The 12,388-nt window shown below is 44.8% G+C and overlaps 1 protein-coding gene across 5 annotated transcripts; it reads left to right on the top strand.

The window, feature by feature from the left end:
* The first annotated feature begins 1,038 nt into the window (after positions 1-1,038).
* Positions 1,039-11,638, top strand: elf2a (E74-like factor 2a (ets domain transcription factor)). 5 transcript variants are annotated; one of them, XM_047354115.1, is made up of 9 exons: positions 1,039-1,362; positions 2,611-2,694; positions 5,812-6,061; positions 6,461-6,568; positions 7,346-7,459; positions 8,511-8,597; positions 8,677-8,869; positions 8,954-9,214; positions 10,089-11,638. In XM_047354115.1, the coding sequence occupies exons 2-9, from the start codon at positions 2,620-2,622 to the stop codon at positions 10,648-10,650; spliced, it is 1,650 nt and encodes a 549-aa protein (XP_047210071.1). In that variant the 5' UTR covers positions 1,039-1,362; positions 2,611-2,619; the 3' UTR covers positions 10,651-11,638. The 5 variants fall into 5 exon arrangements, with proteins under 5 accessions (XP_047210071.1, XP_047210072.1, XP_047210070.1 ...); XM_047354116.1 differs by having other exon boundaries at positions 1,040-1,362; positions 8,514-8,597; XM_047354114.1 differs by having other exon boundaries at positions 1,041-1,362; positions 5,815-6,061; positions 7,343-7,459.
* Positions 11,639-12,388: the final 750 nt, after the last annotated feature.

The raw sequence follows: 12,388 nt of genomic DNA, 5'->3' as shown, positions 1-12,388 counted from the left end.
AGAGGGCAGCTTTGTCTCCTCAGGTGCATCAATGAGCCCATTACTGGTTCCCCAGTGTTCCTCAGGCCATTTTTGCAGTCATTCAACACCCCACAGGAACTGCAGTTTTAGAGATGCTTTGATCCAGTTCTCTATCCATCACAGTTTGACCCTTGATAAGTTCACTCAAATCCTTATGCTGCACATTTTTCTTGTTTCTATCGCATCAAATTTGAGGACAATCTACACATACAGATGAATAAATCCAGCCCTCTAACAGAAATAACCAGTGTTGTTCATGTTACCTGTCAGTGGTCATATTGCTATGCCTGATTGGCGTATATGCTTTGAGGCTTCATGTAGAAAAACTACAGGTTGGTGAAGTGAAACAAAAATAAAGAATGAACAATTACAAAGTATGTGTATATTTAGTACCTTATGTCTTTGATTCCCTAAATGAGAATCTATTGAAATAATCTATCAGTAATCAAACCATGAAGAATCAGTCCAGTTCTGAGATTTGGGGCTGTAACAGACAGGGGTTTTCAGGATGACCAAAGTAAACCAGGTGTCATAGGGTTCAGTACCTGTGATGACTAACCCTGTCCGGCTTCAGCTCTGCTGTCCATCTTTGTTGAGAGAGATCGGAGCTTCATCTGCAGGAGCCCAAACGACACATCTCAAAACCATCCTTCTGTTCAGTGAAAAATTCAGTGATGACTAGAGCTGAACTCTCTTCAAGGTTCACAATTCTCACTCTTCTGGAATGAAACTCAGACTGTTCTCCATTTCTCACTCTGTCTAGATAAATCTCACTCCAAACAAGGAAAGTCTCTGTCCTCAGAGTAAAACGCTTGTTTCCACATTGCTGTCAGAGAGTGTGTGAACACAGCAGTATTTGGACAGTTATGCCTGAGGTCCTGATCACTCTGCTTAGTTCTAGATCATCAGTTACTTTCTAGAAAAAGAAGAGAAAGCGTTCTCCTTTTCGCTCCACTAGATGGCGCTTCCGCTGCTGCCCAACTCGAGAGCGTAGCTTCTGCGTCTGTTCGACCGACGTCAAGGCGGTCTGTGCTTTTGACCCGTTGAATCATTTGTAGCGAAGAGAGGCGGCACACCGGAAAGCTAACGGGTAGCAGGACTCCATCGTAAAGATAAGCTCGACTTCGAGGCCTTGTGTGGCATATCGACTTATAGATTACATTTCCAGGACACTGGCAGGAGTCTGCGTAGAGACTTCCGCGGGAACGAGGTCTTGGAAATACCTGCAGAGGCGGGCGAAGAGAGCCTTTTGGTCCCGCGAAGTCGGCTAACAGAAGCTAACTTGGGGCCTAGCTGCTGCTAACAGTGGATCTTACTTTCCGTAAGCAAAAGCAAACCAAGGTAAGAGAAGGAAATCCACAGCATGAGTATATCACGCTTAAAGCCCACAGTTTTATCTGTTAGTGCTGTATTTGCTCAAAAGTATAATTTCTTAAAGCGACCAGCAGCGTTTAGTCGTTATTTGCTAACTGCTTGGAGCTGAATAATCATATATACACAAATCATAGCAAGGCTCTTAAGGTTGTGTGCAGGGTTAGAAATGAGTGTTAATGTGCTTCTAAAAGTTGAATACTCTACTTGAGCTCCTTACTGAACAACAGTAAGTAAACAGAGTTGGTATTTAAGCGCAGACAGGAGCTAACTGTAGACTGCAGGGACAGAGATCAGATCCCGCTCAGGAAGTAAACATTAGCTGCTGATACTGAACTAACCAGTCTCCAACATCTATCACACCCATCAGCGTTCTCTGGCTGATGGACTTTATAGTTTAATAAGTCACAATTAAAAAAGTGCATGTGCTGGCAGAGATGTTTGTTTTGTGTCTCCTCAGAGCTACATGTGTGCAGAATCCCTGCCTTGTTTACAGTATTGCTGTGAGGAGGAAACGACGCTTGCTCTTCATTCATCCAATCTCAACATGATACAGTACAGCATTAAATAATCGACCTCCAGCTACAACCAGTGCTGACACTGTTTCCCTTGATCTTGGAGCTCCATTCATGTTGGGTTTAATGTTAGTAGCTGATGATAGTGCATGCTAATGGCAGTGAGACAGCTGTGTCGTAATGGGCGGAAAGAAGCCGGCAGAAGCAGCTCTGTGCCCCCTATAGATCTGGTTGTTGAGATGATTTACATGCTTCGTGCTCGCAGATCTGCTCCATCTCACACACAAGGGGGTATTCCCCAGTGTAGGTTGTAACATTGGAGACAAAAACTCCAATTTCTAAACCAATTTCGATGTCTTTTTAAATGTTAATTTTACAATCGAAGACCGCTTCCCTCTGCTCCATGTATACTACGTTAGCTTGGAGTGCTGATGAACCTTAGTTTGTGCTTTCTTTTACATTATTGTCAACAACATAATTGAAGTGAAGTGAGTGAAACATTTGAAGCCATAGTTGGCATTGACCAACGAGGTTACCTCTCCAAAGAAGAACAGATGTCCCCGAGGGTTTTACATGACAGCATCCTTTGCACTTATTCAAACTCCTTCTAAACTGAGGCGAGAGCAGAGATCACTTAGCTGTGTTTAGTTGACCCTGTCCTCTTCCTCCTCACCTGCTGCAGGCTTTTCTCTCTTTTTCATAGGAATGAGTGATGAACTCTGTGGTGGTGTCAGATGGAGGAGGAAACATAGTGGAGTATGTCACTGTGGTTGAAGAGTCCCAGCAGGTAAGCTTGTTCTATTTGTAATCATCATTTAAGTAACTATATTGGAGTGCATCTTGATATGGTGAAACATTTCAATCAGTCACACAGTCAAACTAAAAATGCTCACAAGCCCTGAGGAAAAGGCTTCAAGCAGAGCAGACTGTGTGGGGGTGGGGAAAGCATTGATGAGCAACCAAAGGAACACAGCGTTACATCCTCTATCTAACTATTCTAAGTCGTTTTTTATTGTTGTGGGTCTGGAGCTCCAAAGCTGCAACACTATCCAAATGAACACAAATCACTCGTGGTTCCAGTGTCTCACTTCAGCAGTCAGGGCCTCTTAAAACAAATAGGCAGTGGATGAGAGCTGATGTTTGCTCTAATTCAAACAGATGTCAAACATCACCACTATATGGGACCATATAGTGGTGATGCATTTACAGTCAAATAGATGACAGCATCATTGCATGTCACCTGTTATGTCTGCTGGCTCTCAGTGATGTCCAGTCACTGCATCACTGCAGAGTTATTACTCTCCCAATCTAGGCGCATCTAAAAATCTGCATATTTCTGCTGAAACATAACCAGGATGTTGCTACTTTTGCCAGCTGCCGCTTAATGCATCAGTTTATTAATCCACTCATTGTTAAATAGTCAAAGGGAACTGAAGAGATGAGGACTAAACAGTTGTGAAGCTTTAAGAAAACTGCGGAGCTGTGAAGCTGATCAGGGAAAAAGGCTTTGATTTGCTAAAGAGTGGAGCATTGGAGGAACGTCATGTGATCTTCTGCCCCTTTCCCAATGGCTCTATTCAACCCGGCTCCATCCACTCAGCCTGCTATGTGAGTGGTACCTAGTTTTTTTATCCCTGCTCCTGAGCAGGTCTGACCGGGGCTGAGTTGGGACTACATGTGACGTGAACAGACTGCTGTTCACTGATTGGCTGTGGGAACAGGAGAAACCACTGAGACAGTGCAGAGAAAGGTTCATAAAACTCAAGAGTGACTACAATAATATTAGAACCACAATGGCCGGAGCGGGTCAAACCCGAACGTAATTTTCTTATTTCTGAATCATAAACCATGCCTGAAGGCTGAAAGAAAAGAAAAGGACCCAGGTAGGGGGCGCTGTACTTAATAACATCCTAAATCAGCGGATCACACATAAAATCAGCTGTTCAGACGCACAAACATTTCTCTCAAAACACACAAAACCATGAAACAACCGGTTGGGGTCGGAAATTTATGATGGTCCTTAAGAGAACCATCGTCTGCAGGGGGAGTGAGCAGGCAGAGAGCAGCTGCCTGTAATCAGACAGCCTTCATCGGATCAAACGGGAGGAAGACTCTGCTGAATCCACGAAAAACGATTGTCCAATATCCATCCTAAAACTAACTTGACGGTTTTGTGCTTTAATGTCCTTTAAAGTTCCTCATAAAGCTCAAAATTGTAACTTTGTCTGTCAAACTTTGGAGCTTCATCATCCAGACAGCAGCGTCTCTCCTCTCCGCTGCTCCTACCACGCCGCCCTCACATCAGAACCCCTGAGCCTTATTCTGGTTGTGGCTTTGCTGTCTCACAATAACGTTAATAGCAGCACAGTGCACTACACTGACAGCTGGAGGCGGAGCTTCAGGCTCCAGCTGTCGGTGTGTCCATGGAAACACAACAGGTTTTGTGTGGAGTAGAGAGACTGAGTGGAGTGGAGCCTTGCCTCCTAAAAGAGCTGGTGGAGAACAGGCATTAGTCCAGATCTACCTTGTTCCAGAGTGATGAGTACATCAGGGTAAGCGGTGAGATGCATGATGTATGTTGGGTCAAGGTTCAGCAACCTTATGCACCCAACGAATGAGGTCAGCTGACTACCTGAATGACCAGGTAATTCTCTCAGTGAAATGCTTCTACGCTGATGGCACAGACATGTCCCATCGTGACAATGCCAGGACTCCTCTGGCTCAACTTGTGCAAGAGTGGTTCCAGGAGCAGGAGACATTCACCCACATGGATTAGCCACCACAGAGTGCAGAACCTAACCCCACTGCACAGCGGCCTGACTCCAATCATCCCTACAAGATCTTGGTGAAATGAGTGTCTCTTGATGGAACGAACTGCTGTGACGGTGCAGAGGTTTATTGAAACGATGCCACAGCAAATGTGGGCTGGAATTAAAGCTGAAGGCAAGTTATGCTTGGAGGCTTGGTCTGTGCTGGAACCCAGCAGATTCAGATGAGCTCTACTATTCTGATTGGAAGAGTGGTCAGATATACATCCAGGAGGATGACAGATGCTTGTTGATGGTTGCAGAACATTTCTCTACGTCTTGGTTAAGGAGGGATATTTAACCAAGTATTAGTGGTGAAGAATGTGTACAGTTCATCCCAAAAGTATCATTTCAGTCCTGTACACATCAAGAAAATCAAAAGTAAACTCAAACGTCATTACCCAATTCTTCTTTTTAAAGTTTGCTCCTGTTAGGTGTTTTATTATAAATCCACCGAGGAAACAACCGTTAAGATGCATAATGAAAAGGCCAAAATGAATGTGACATCTGTCCAGATGAGGGGTGTGTGTGAACATCTGGCCAGCGCTGTATCTGTCAGGCTGGGTATTGCTTCCATTTGGGAGCAGAAGTTAACCTAGGAGGTGCTTCTTTACAAGAACATTTCTAGGTTTTTCCTAAAAGTAACTTGGCTCTGATTGATCTGATAAAAACATCGCACAATTAAACTGTTGGTTAGATGGATCTAGATCCTAATAGCAGATCCTTTCTGCATGGAATTTAAAGCATTGCACCATCCCTGCCATGACACTTTCAACTACCCAGCATCAGCAAAAAGGATGTGTGTGGAGTGTGGAAGGAAGCAGGAGCACCTGGACAAAACGTGAACATGCATGGGTCTCTTTGGTGCCAGGTATCCACTAAGATATTTATGTTGAGAGTTTTTCACTTCGATATGAGGCAGAACAGAGAGGAAGGAAATGTTGATCCAAGATGAGCCACAGCAGCCCTCATCCAAAACACTGAGTGCAGGAATCTGGACAAGTCCAAGATGTCATGTCAGACCAGCTGCCAAAAGACATCACGATGATGAAAACATACACTGCCCTTTTTTCCCAATCTGTGTTCACTTTGTCCAGCAGCCTGCTGAGGAAGAGGTGGTCCAGCAAGATGGAGAGGGTGTGATAATGGTGGAAGAGGTGGAGGAAGAGGAGGAGGGTGTGGTGCTGCAGGAAGAGGAGGGGTCACCGGCTGTTATTGTGGAGGAGGTGCCCAGTGCCCAGGTGGAGGAGTGCTACTCGGCCCAAGTCCTGGTGTACGATGACGGGACGTACCTGATGCAGGACGTGGCTGAAGAACAAGAGGTGGTGACCGAGGTGGCTGAGTCTGGTGAGCTCTGAGTCTTTAAACCATTTCATGCTAGGGTGTAGAGAGACATTACTTGTTTGGATTAAGAAGTCAAGACATTCCAGACTTGAAAGGTAGCAACAGGTGAGACTGTTGGTTTAGGCTGCCCTCTGCTGGCAGGAACGAAGCTTCAGCATTTTGACCCAAATACAGGAAACAGGAAGGGAGGAACAGACTGCTTCTGCAGACCTCAAAACCAGGAAGTAAACATTTCAAAATAGTGGCTCGACAGTTTATGAATTTGGCTGTTTTCACAGCAAACGAGATTAGGAAACAGGTTTTTGATGCCACAGGTCTGACCTTAGGGTCTCGTCGTGGTTAGCTGATGTTATTTTGCAGAAGTTTATGTTTTGATCATTTCTTATTTGTTCTCTTCTTCAGTGGAGATGTCAGGCCACGACATGGTGTGTTTTGACAAGACTTTTGAGGCAGCCGAGGCTCTGCTCCACATGGAATCTCCTGGTGGCCTTCACAATGAGCGCAGCACAGGTAAACATGCTGATGTGACTGGGATCTGAGGAGCCCAGTAGGTTGTGCTTCAGAGGGTGAACTGGTCCAGAAGGATATGTAGTAGACCTATCATTTCTGTTATAGCAGGGGTTGCTGCTGTAGGACAGTTCAGTGCTTTTCATAATGAATAGTATGCATGAGAATAGTAACAATATTTTATCAATGAACAGAAAATGACATTAATAATGATTAAAAATTGGTTTTAAGATTCAATAAAACAGATAAAACATGATGTCCATCAGTCATTATTAGTTTTACAAAATTATAACCAGTGGTTTCAAACTGGATTTTTATTATTTTATGCTCGGATTCAAACATATCTGCACTCTTAAACAGTGCTCCAAAAACATGAAAATGAGTTTAATTGTTAGTCCATAAAATCTCTTTAGTTATTAATGATGGTTGTTTTTATTTGTGGTGAAACAGATGGAGTTTTCTAAACTGAGTTGTTAATGATCAAAATAAGGTTTGGGATGATAAAAATGGTTCAGTACAGAAAGACTATGGTGATAGTTCTTTGTCTACATGAGAACAGACTGGAGAACTTCAGTGAACAAACAGCATCATGAAGATCAAGGAACACAGAGGACAGGTCAGGGAGAAAGGCCTAGGTTACACACTATCCCATAATATGCACTCTGAGTAGCTAAAAACTGAGTTTATATGGCTTCTTGATTGTTGAAAGAATAATTGCATTCTATGTGGCTGGTGTGCAGCAGATAAATAGTGTTGATGTGTTCTGTCTCCATTCAGCAGAGGATGTGATGATGGAGACCGTAGTGGAAGTATCTACAGAATGTGGACCTATTGAGGAGGACACCTTTCCCATCCCTCCTGACTGTGAACCTACTGCCAAGAAGAAGAGGGGAGGTCAGTCTTCCTAGAGTCAGTTTAAATGTAACATTTTAAGTGTAAATGTTCTGGGTATTCAGCTTCAGGAAACCAGAAACTGCCGCAGAGCTTTTGACCACCTTTCAAATAGAACCGGGCTTGTCAGACAGAATAAAGGATTCATTATGCTCCAGTAGGATGACTGAAAAGCTGGCGTGGAGGACATTCAACACAACTGCCAACATGCCCAGGTCTGGCTGTCCTATCAGGTTTACCCTGACTGCAGACACTAGAAGTCCTAAAATGTCATCATTGGACCTGCAGCAGGTTCTTGTTACTGCTGTAAGGGCGTGGCATTAACAATCAGAAAGTTTAATGGTAGAGGTTCAAGAAGGAAACCTTTGGGTGCTGCCGTGGCCCCATGTACAGAGGCTGCATTTCTCAACACAAGTTCAAGTTGACTGTTGGACCTTTGCTGCATGTCTTCCCCTATTTCTCCACCTCATTTCCTGCCGGTCAACTTACAAAATAAAGGCCACTACTGGCACAAAATAAAAAAAAGGAGGAGGAAAGCGTTGCTCTCTAAGAAGGCCAGGCTAAGGTTTCCCAGAAAAATGTGATGATTTGCTGCAGCAGGACCTGGTTAGTATCAGAGAGTATCTGAGACAATGGCCTGGAAAACTAGCCAATAAGGGGTTGGGTGTTTTTCATCACCTTGTAAAACCAGTTTATCTTTAGGTGTTCAGATGGGATTAAATCGCTTTATTTTCCTGAGGTACAAAAATAGATTCAGCATTGGTATTTTAGCACCACCTAATAAAGAAGTGAATATTTAATAGTCCTAAATTATTCCCAGTGGTGGGAGAGCATACAGTGTCCATGAGGCCTTCACTGAACTGTTCTGTATCATTTTAATAACTGTTTATCTGCAGTAGATTGTGTCTGTAAGGCTTGGTTGCTCTCAATGTTTCCTGACTGCTTTTATTTTCACTGGAGAATAACAGCCTCCCAGTGATATCAGCCGCAGCCAGTCAGAGCGGGTGGAGGAGCGGGTACCCGAAATAAAAACTGATATTTGTATGTGTTGAAGCAGGTGGCCGTAAACCCAAAGCGCAGCAGCCTGCTTCCAACAGCTCCTATGATCTGGGGATCAAGAAGAGGCCAAGGGAAGGAAAAGGTTTGTTCCAGCTTCCCGACTCTGTAGGAACATTCCCATCCCATCCCCTTCCCTGCTCACTGTTCCATGTGTTCTCCAGGAAACACCACGTATCTGTGGGAGTTCCTGCTGGAGCTGCTGCAGGATAAAAACACCTGTCCCAGATACATCAAGTGGATGCAGAGAGAGAAGGGCATCTTTAAACTGGTCGACTCCAAGGCTGTGTCTAGACTGTGGGGGAAGCACAAGAACAAGCCAGACATGAACTATGAGACCATGGGCCGAGCCTTGAGGTCAGCTTCTGTTCTCCTCACACACAACCACACACACACACATGGACTTTTAATTATTGCTTTTAATAATTGCTTCCTGTGTAGGTATTACTACCAGCGAGGCATCCTCGCCAAGGTCGAGGGTCAGCGGCTCGCCTACCAGTTTAAAGAAATGCCCAAAAACATCCGTGTGATCGAGGATGAGGAAGGAGGCATGGACATGAAGATGGAAGACAGCGAGGTCATTGTGTCTGGCCAGCACCTGGTTCACCAACAGAGCCCTGCCAGCCTAAGCACCAGCTCCCCTGCTGCCACCCAGCCCCAGCAGACCTACGTCACAGTCATCCCCAGCAGCGCTGCCACCAGGTCTGCACCAGTAACGATGTCAGGATTAGATTCTTTAAGCTGATACAGGATATCAAATCAGTTTGTATTATTGTATAACTAATAGCAACAAAAACAAGACGGTTTCCGTCTGCTCTTCAACACAACCCAGATGAAGCCTGCAATGATTTTGAAGCATTTAACCCCAACAGCTTGTTGCAGACGGCACTGGAGCAGTCTGGTGGCTCAGATTATGTTGTTCTGGTACCGTTTGCCTGGGTGTGATGATGTGTTTAGAGCTCAGTTTCTGCAGCAGTTCTGATGTAGATCCTGACCAGAGGGTAGGAACACTCCAGTGGCCCTTTCAGCTCCCCTCACTATCCTCTGTAGGGCCATCTTGTCTGCTATATTACAAAGCGGTCCTTGTTGAGATGCGGTATGTCAACAGAGTCTCGGCTCCTAAATTATTTAGATGTTTTTTATGTTTGGAATAATGCTTCTGGTGTTATGTAATATGCATGTATGTTGAGTGTTCACCAATCAGCCATGATAGCTTGTGTAATCTGGAGCATTTATCAAGGCATGTACTCCAGCAGTGCTCCGAGGGTTCTGCTGTGGTCTCTGGTACTAGACCAGATGGAACCTCTGTAGCTCCGGCTAGATAACCAGTACATTAGTTATTTCTTTCCTTCAGCTGCTGCTGAACTGTGTTGAGCTGCGGTAGGGTGCATTATCCTGCTGAAATCAGCTGCTGTGAACGAACTGAGCCAATATGCAACCCACAGGTGTAATGGCAGCCATAAAGGGACTTATAAGTGAAAGTCTGTCTGTTGGTTGCTTCTCAGGAGGATAATAGAAATTGATGATGAACAACATGCGATCATAATCCCTGACATCTTCCATTTTTCTCCTGCAGACCCATCCGAGCAATGCCATTGGTCATGGCCAACTCTCTAGGTCAGGTGACACTAAACTCCTCCATCCTCACCACCACTGCAGGGGTCCCAGTGACTGTAGCTAAGGCCCTGACCAGTGCCCCGCCAAAACTGGTGATCCAGGCGCTGCCAACTGTGCTGCCTGCCGGTTCTAAGGCAGGAGAGAAGATCACCATCATCACCATCCCAGCCAATCAGCTGGCAGCGCTAATGCAGACTAACCCAACAGGCCAAGTAACGCAGATCATCCAGGCCAAACCCGTCGCCACACAGCTATCGCAAACCACGATCAAATCGGCCACGGTACAGCTAGCACCCGGCCGGACCGCTCCGCAGCTGATCTTGGCCAAACCGGCTGCAGTTGCCCAGGCTCTACCACATCTGTCTGTGCAGGTGAGCCAGCCTCACTCTGCCACTCCCAGCATCTCCACCCAGCACCACGAGCCCCCCTGCAGTCAGCCTGAAGCAGCACAATCAGAGGCGGTGGAGCCTCCACCCCTCTCGAGCCCGACAGCGGCAGCAGCAGCAGAAGCATCTTCCTGAAAGGCCAACCTGGGCTGAGCTGGGTGGGGGCTGCTGGAAGTGACTGTGGACACCGCTCAGGAAGTGAAGGACACATCCCCTCTCCCCAGCTTCAGATGAGAGCTGCTTCCTGATTGGCTCTCATTGTCATGCTGCCAAAGGCCCACACAGGATCAAAGGGACAATTGTGTGCAAACTCACACACACACACACACACACAGTTCCCTCAGCGCTCAAGCAACATGAGCAGCCTTAGATTGTAAATGGAAATCTGTCTTTTTGTAATCATACTATAAAGCCTGAAAAAACTTTGTTGTAAACAGAAGTGTAAAAACAACCTTTTTGATACTCGGCAGGTAAGTGTCGATGCAGATGTAGTTTCAATGCTCTACTTCAGTCTTCTGTATTTTCCCAGAGATTCCTGTTGGTCCCACAGACTGTAGGAGACGTGAACGTAGCTGCTGGTTCCTCTGCTTCAGCTGTAATGCCTTGAGCTGCTTGATTTCAGCGGCGCTTCAACACCAACCATTACGAGTGACTAACTGAGAACACTATGCAAAGCCTAGAGTAGACGGCTATTTCACTCTGAACAGACAGTTACAGAGAAGAGACTAAAATCAAATGAAACCCATCAGAAAAATGTTCACTCAAAACAAAAATCAAGTCAGGAAATGATTTTCACTTCATTTTACAGTCAGACTTTGTCCCCTGCTGGCCATGAGAAGGAACACAGGTTTGTGGGACTTCTTCAGATTTTCTAATATTACATGCAGAGGCTACATCCATCTTCTACAGTCTTTGGTTTCTTCTCAGCACTGTCACAGTCTCCCAATACTTCTCTTTTTTACTGTTCCTGAAAAGGGAATCAATAGGATGTCTGCATCCATGTTCAAAGGTAAATATGCCCCACATTTGAAGTATAATATACTATTTTTTTCTTGTACTATCAGTGTATTGAAGTAGATTTTACTGAAATATGTATTATAAAAAATACAAATGTGAATGAAAACTGTGTGATGCTTTATTCAGCCGTGTTAAAATGGTTTCGCAGAATTTAGTTTTGAGAATGTAGAAGTCGTTTCAGCAACGTGTAATATCACAGAGAAATTCATTTATACCAGTAATTTCATTCAAAAAGTGGTTTTTTGGTATTATCTAGGTTCATAATACACACTGTGATATATTTCACACTTCACTGTTCTGGCTTACAGCTAATGAAAAACCAGAATTCAGTAGGAACATAACATCAGACCAGGGAGAAGGGATTCAGAAATGTTATGACCTACACAAACATGTGGAACACTGCTGACCTGACACCTGCCCAGCGGAGGAGGTAACGGTCACTGACACCTTCTACAAGGACGTTAAATAACAGAAGTTCATTGCTTTAGAAGCTGACACATTGTATACAAGCATATTGGAAAGTTGAGTGGAAGGAAAAGTGGGATTTTGTTAAGGTGCAGAAGACGCGAGGATAGCTGCAGTCTTGAGAGAATAATGCAGCCATGGTTGTTTAAGAGTTTAGGGGAGATTCCAAAGGTGGAGTCAGAACTTTTGAGTTCCACCACAAAATTGACGTATGTATGACACGGTCCTGGATACAAGTGTGGCTTAACGGTCCTTGTTTAGCTACTCCTGATGCAACGTCCGAAGTCATCTTGTCAGATGAAAGTAAATTTTGTATTTCAGTTGGAAAGAAAGTCTGGAGGAAAAGTCGAGAAGCACAGTCTCCATGTTGCTTTGGGTCCAGTGTGACGTT

This window comes from Girardinichthys multiradiatus, chromosome 23, assembly GCF_021462225.1.
Source record: "Girardinichthys multiradiatus isolate DD_20200921_A chromosome 23, DD_fGirMul_XY1, whole genome shotgun sequence".
Lineage (NCBI taxonomy): Eukaryota > Metazoa > Chordata > Actinopteri > Cyprinodontiformes > Goodeidae > Girardinichthys > Girardinichthys multiradiatus.
This window is presented reverse-complemented; position numbering and strand designations above follow the sequence as displayed.

What these genes read in the sequence shown, in the direction of transcription:
- elf2a (XM_047354112.1), top strand. Translation starts at nt 2,620, where the DNA reads ATGAACTCTGTGGTGGTGTCAGATGGAGGAGGAAACATAGTGGAGTAT. An exon ending in GACCGAGGTGGCTGAGTCTG is followed by an intron (nt 6,062 to 6,460) that starts GTGAGCTCTGAG and finishes TCTCTTCTTCAG; the next exon opens with TGGAGATGTCAGGCCACGAC. An exon ending in CCCAGCAGCGCTGCCACCAG is followed by an intron (nt 9,215 to 10,088) that starts GTCTGCACCAGT and finishes TTTCTCCTGCAG; the next exon opens with ACCCATCCGAGCAATGCCAT.